We start from the raw sequence: 6,000 nt of genomic DNA, 5'->3' as shown, positions 1-6,000 counted from the left end.
GTGTACACACCTTTTGTTATAGTGTGTACACACCTTTTGTTATAGTGTGTACACACCTTTTGTTATAGTGTGTACACACCTTTTGTTATAGTGTGTACACACCTTTTGTTATAGTGTGTACACACCTTTTGTTATAGTGTGTACATACCTTTTGTTATAGTGTGTACATACCTTTTGTTATAGTGTGTACATACCTTTTGTTATAGTGTGTACACACCTTTTGTTACAATTGTCACAAAATACAAAAATTATTATTATTAATTATTGAGAAAATCGTTATGCAATAATGTCAAAGGTCAAAAATGATATTTCCTGCCAAATTTCAAAAATATGTTCCATTAAAGCTAATATAAATATGGATATTCTGAACAATTTAAGATAAAAATAAAATCTTTATGACCAGGGGTTACCAAGATATGACCCTTATGTAAAAACAAGGTCAAAGGTCAAAAGTGGCATTTATGGCCATTTTGAACGAAAACTTTTCATTATAGTACATAGAAATGTGCATATTCTGAACAATTTAAGACCAAAATCAGACCTCTATGATCAGTCTTTGTCAAGTACCGTCTATATTTATGATTTTGATAAATCCAAGATGGCCACCAAAATGGCCCCCAAAAGACCCCATGGGACAATATTTCGTCTTGGGAACATCAAAAAATGTTAATTATATATATTCAGGATTACAAAAATGTACATTAAAAAAATACATCATGGGGGTGCATGGTAACCCCTCCTTCCTACCCTACTAATGTTTATGAGGGGCATTTATACCAAATGATGTTAATGGGGTAGGGGAGTTAATATTTGAGGTGGGGTTTTTGATTAGTTTATGCAAAGCAGGGCATTTACGGTAGCCACACTTACACCATAATTGTTCATTGTATTTGGTCTTCCTTTTGGTAAATCTGTGTTTTCAAAATGTTCTATTTCTTCTTTAAATGAATTACAAAACTCTTCAGTAAATATTGGAAAAGAGTAAATACGCTCTCCTACATAAAAAAAAAACAGTTAAATGTGAAACATAAAACGTAATTACAGTAAATATGCAAGTTTTTGAATGCCATTTTGAGTTATAGAACATCCATTGTTCACAAAATAACAATGCAAAAACATGTAATTTTGCCATTTTTTGTGTGCTTAACTTTTCCTTTAATGTGTTTGAAATATGCCTTTTCGTCAAATAGTTTTAATCATATAGGAAAGCTTGCTCTACTAGTGTATAGCTTTGATTTTTATCTTTTTCGATTACTGTTCCATGGCAGAATGAGCTTCACAATGTACAGTTATTTAAGTTAGACTCCTTTACTAATTTTTTATAGAATTTGATTACAATAGGTCAACTATCAACAAACCTTTTTCAGTACTCATGAGTTTTATCAAACTTTGCATTGATGCATTTTTCTGCTTGCTATGTTCAACCAACTTCAGAAATTTTAGGCTCAGAAATGAAATCTATAACAATCTCAACGAGAAAATATAATACCATAAAGAAGTAAAACTTTCCAACTATTTCAAATATTTTTAGTCAAGATATTTAACTAAACATATAACTAAACATATAACTAAAGGGGAAGTTGTCCTTGTCAGTTGTAGTAGTCAAGCTAAACATTTGTTGTAATAGTTGGTCTTTACAAAATCAGACATGCATTCATAGTTGTATTCCATCAGCAAGGTGTAGTTAACAGGTAAAATATTTATTTCATTTTTTTAACTACTTAATTCCATACCTGTAGTTTGTATATCTCTTGATTGAGTGGTGTGTAATATTTTAAAATTGTCTCTTTTCTCTTTAAATAATCTCGGCCAAGTGATTTTCTACGTTCTACTTCTGTTTTAACCTGAAATGAATTGTTAGTGAGATAACATGTGTTTAATGGTATGAAATAAAATAAAGAAAATATAGTTTTGCATTTGAATGTCCCACTATGAGGAAAATTGTCTGCATGAGCCAAATTCTGTTTTATTCCTAGAAGAGTTTATTGACAAAAAAGGAAAATTGTCTGCTAGACAGGTACCGTATCCTGCTACACATGTACCGTATTCTGATACACAGGTACCGTATTCTGCTACACATGTACCGTATTCTGATACACAGGTACCGTATTCTGCTACACATGTACCGTATTCTGCTACACATGTACCGTATTCTGCTACACATGTACCGTATTCTGCTACACATGTACACTATTCTGCTACACAGGTACCGTATTCTGCTACACAGGTACCGTATTCTGATACACATGTACCGTATTCTGCTACACTGTCACATGTACCATATTCTGCTATACAGGTACCGTATTCTGCTACAACACACACATGAACTGTATTTTGCTACTTGTACCATTATCAGCCAGATAACTTAACATAATTACATAAATTAAAACATCAATTACTTACGACTCTCAGAACGTCTGTGAATCCTTCTTCATTTTCACACCCTTTGTTTTTAATAATCTACAAAATAATACACAAGCAATTCACATTTTATTATTAATATTATATGTACTATACAGTAGCTCCAATTTGAAGCTTGTTTCTCTCTATTTCCCATTCACATTTAAATTACATACCATATAATTATGTACTCACTCAGTGCTTAAACGGAGCACTTATGGAAACTACAGTACTACCGTACTGTACCATCATAATGCATAATTTGTTAATTTTGACCTGTGCATGTAAATTATAAAAATACTGCATACCCTAGACTAAGGCCTATATCATAAATTCATATATGTAAAGTTTTCAGTATGGCTACAGCGGAAAAAATCTAATTTCCAAAATAAAGGCCTAGGTCTAGGGTAGGGTTAGTTTAGACAGGCCTACTAGTTCTACTTAACTAGCTAGGACCAGACCAGGTTCTGCTGTCTAGGCCTAGTACAAAGAAGATTTGGCAGCAACAGGTTTTACCGGTTTCCAAATATCAGCAAATATTTTATCATCTATATACGTCACATGCAGTTTAAACTTAGGTAAAAATATGTTATGGGTGTAGTAACAGCTACAAACATACCTTGTTGATTGATTGATCGCAAAAATCATAGCAAAAAACATGTGTAATTAAATAGCTGTTGTTTATTTTAAGGTCACCGAGTCATAACAGAGAGGGCGGTACACAGCGGTTTTCTTTAATTTTTTTATTAGATACTTTATTATAGGTGGCGCGCGGCGGTGTTTTTGAAAAAAAAAAAGGAACTGTTGGTTTTGGGGAAGTGAGAGGAGGCGCGCCTATCAAAATGACAACTATTTTGATGGAAAAAAGCAATAATTACATTCCAGTAGGCAAAAAAGTAAGTTACTAAATTAATGCAATTACTAGGCGGCGCCGGATCAACTGCCGTTTTGGTTCCGGAGTTTTTTTTAGGGTTATTCCATTATTAAAGTGGGGGTGTGTGGTTATGAATATTGTGTGCAGGTACGTCAATAGAAATGACATTGAGAGCCCTCTTCTGTCAGTTGACTGGTTCCCGGTCTACCGCCTTGTAATTGACTTAATCATGATTGAATTCCAACAACTTAAGAATATACAAAATGTTTACATAATTATATAACAATGTATATCTATCTAATAATGTTTTTATTTTTTTGCAGATAGGAGGATCATCAATAAAATAAAATGATAAAAATTCCAGGCATTTAATATACGGTTTACTGATAAAATATAATGTACCAATGAAATAAACCTGGTGTTCTGAAACATATTTTAATAACTTTTGCCGGCCTAGCGCCTATGTGTATCTAAATCTATCTAAATAACTAAGTTAGTACAGTATTAACAAATAAAGGGTTAGGGTTATGTATAATAAAATGATAGAAATGAGGCATTATCTAATAATGTTTTTATTGATTTTTTTTTCAAATTTTTATAGTTTTAAAGTTCAAGTACCGTTTTTATAGCGTTATGTATCCTGTAAATGCTAACCTAAAAACGTTATCTGAATGTTTCTTTTGACGTTATAGAAATGTAATAAAATAACGGTTATTAGTGAACCTAAACATTAACCAAACACTAACGTTAGAAAACCACTATGTGATTGCTGGACTGCCACAATGGAACAATAGACCTAGGTATGTTAAACAAAGAAATCACGTCAAAGCAGGGTGGAGACGGAATTTTAAGACAAAGGCGTTCTTTACAAATGCAAATCTGGTGGTGGAATACAACATGATCAATGCTGACAGAAATTCACGTAAACTCTGCAGTAAAAAAAATGTAGAAACATTATTTGCGTATTAAATCACTATATAAAATGTTCAGCTTGTTTAATTAATATACTGTACAATAATAACCGTACTATGATTTTCTTTTCACGCTGCTGCTCTAGCCCGCTACGTCACACGAGATGACTCATTCATTAGATGAAATCAAGCAGCTTTATAGTACTACACTTTGACATTTTTGTTAAAATGGAAACTCCACTATAATTTATTGGTACCACCTGTTGAATCCAAAAACGGCTGAGAAAAGAGTCTAACGACAAATCCCAAAGCATTCTGGTATTTATGAGTCCCATGATATAATTCGCTGTCAGATAATCATTGAATTATTATCAAAACAGTCCATTGAAGTTTTTGTTTGTAATAGGATACTTGAAGTATCTAGGCGTGATGAAGTGACCCCCCAGTGGGCACAGAACATAATTTCAACGTTGAATCAACGTTGAAATATAGTTGATTTGTTGAAATCATGTTGTCAGCGTATTTCAAACGTTGAATCAACGTTGAAATAACATTTTTTCCCTAACTATTTTTTTTACGTTTAGTAATAAACATTGAATCAACGTTGAAATAACATTTTCTTTTTAACTAGTAATTTATGTTAATTAATAAATGTTGATTTAACGTTGAAATAACATTGTTTTTCAAACAAATGTTTTACGTTAATTTATAAATGTTGATTCAACGTTGAAATAACATTGTATTTTTAACTAGAAATTTACGTTAATTTATCAATGTTGATCCAACGTTAAAATAACATTGTCCTTCTAACTAGTAAATTACGTTAATTTATCAATGTTGATTTAACGTTGAAATAACATTGTCTTTCTAACTAGTAATTTACGTTAATTTGTCAATGTTGATCCAACGTTGAAATAACATTGTATTTTTAACTAGAAATTTACGTTAATTTATCAATGTTGATCCAACGTTGAAATAATCTTGTATTTTTAACTAGAAATTTACGTTAATTTATCAATGTTGATCCAACGTTGAAATAACATTGTATTTCTAACTAGAAATTTACGTTTTATTATCAATGTTGATCCAACGTTCAAATAACATTGTCTTTCTAACTAGTAATTTACGTTAATTTATCAATGTTGATTTAACGTTGAAATAACATTGTCTTTCTAACTAGAAATTTACGGTAATTTATCAATGTTGATCCAACGTTGAAATAACATTGTATTTCTAACTAGAAATTTTCGTTTTATTATCAATGTTGATCCAACGTTGAAATAACATTGTCTTTCTAACTAGTAATTTAAGTTAATTTATCAATGTTGATCCAACGTTGAAATAACATTGTCTTTCTAACTAGTAATTTACCTTAATTTATCAATGTTGATCCAACGTTAAAATCACATTGTATTTTTAACTCGAAATTTAAGTTAATTTATCAATGTTGATCCAACGTTGAAATAACATTGTATTTTTAACTAGTAATTTACGTTAATTTATCAATGTTGATCCAACGTTGAAATAACATTGTATTTTTAACTAGTAATTTACGTTAATTTATCAATGTTGATCCAACGTTGAAATAACAATGTATTTTTAACTAGAAATTTACGTTAATTTATTAATGTTGATCCAACGTTGAAATAACATTGTATTTTTAACTAGAAATTTACGTTAATTTATTAATGTTAATCCAACGTTGAAATAACATTGTCTTTTTAACTAGTAATTTAAGTTAATTTATCATTGTTGATCCAACGTTGAAATAACATTGTCTTTCTAACTAGTAATTTACGTTAATTTATCAATGTT

At 30.6% G+C, this 6,000-nt stretch overlaps 1 protein-coding gene across 1 annotated transcript; it reads right to left on the bottom strand.

Moving 5' to 3' along the window:
- Positions 1-771: 771 nt before the first annotated feature.
- LOC140044168 (2-oxoglutarate and iron-dependent oxygenase domain-containing protein 2-like) lies at positions 772-3,048 on the bottom strand. The gene is made up of 4 exons (XM_072088646.1): positions 2,917-3,048; positions 1,734-1,844; positions 1,359-1,458; positions 772-995 (listed from the first exon to the last, which is right to left on the bottom strand). Exons 1-4 carry the CDS (start codon positions 3,046-3,048, stop codon positions 829-831), a joined length of 510 nt encoding a protein of 169 aa, XP_071944747.1. The 3' UTR covers positions 772-828.
- Between the last annotated feature and the right edge of the window lie 2,952 nt (positions 3,049-6,000).

This window comes from Antedon mediterranea, chromosome 3 (genome assembly GCF_964355755.1).
Source record: "Antedon mediterranea chromosome 3, ecAntMedi1.1, whole genome shotgun sequence".
Classification (NCBI taxonomy): Eukaryota; Metazoa; Echinodermata; class Crinoidea; order Comatulida; family Antedonidae; genus Antedon; species Antedon mediterranea.
The sequence above is the reverse complement of the archived record's forward strand: the minus strand, read 5'-3'. Positions and strand labels throughout refer to the sequence as shown.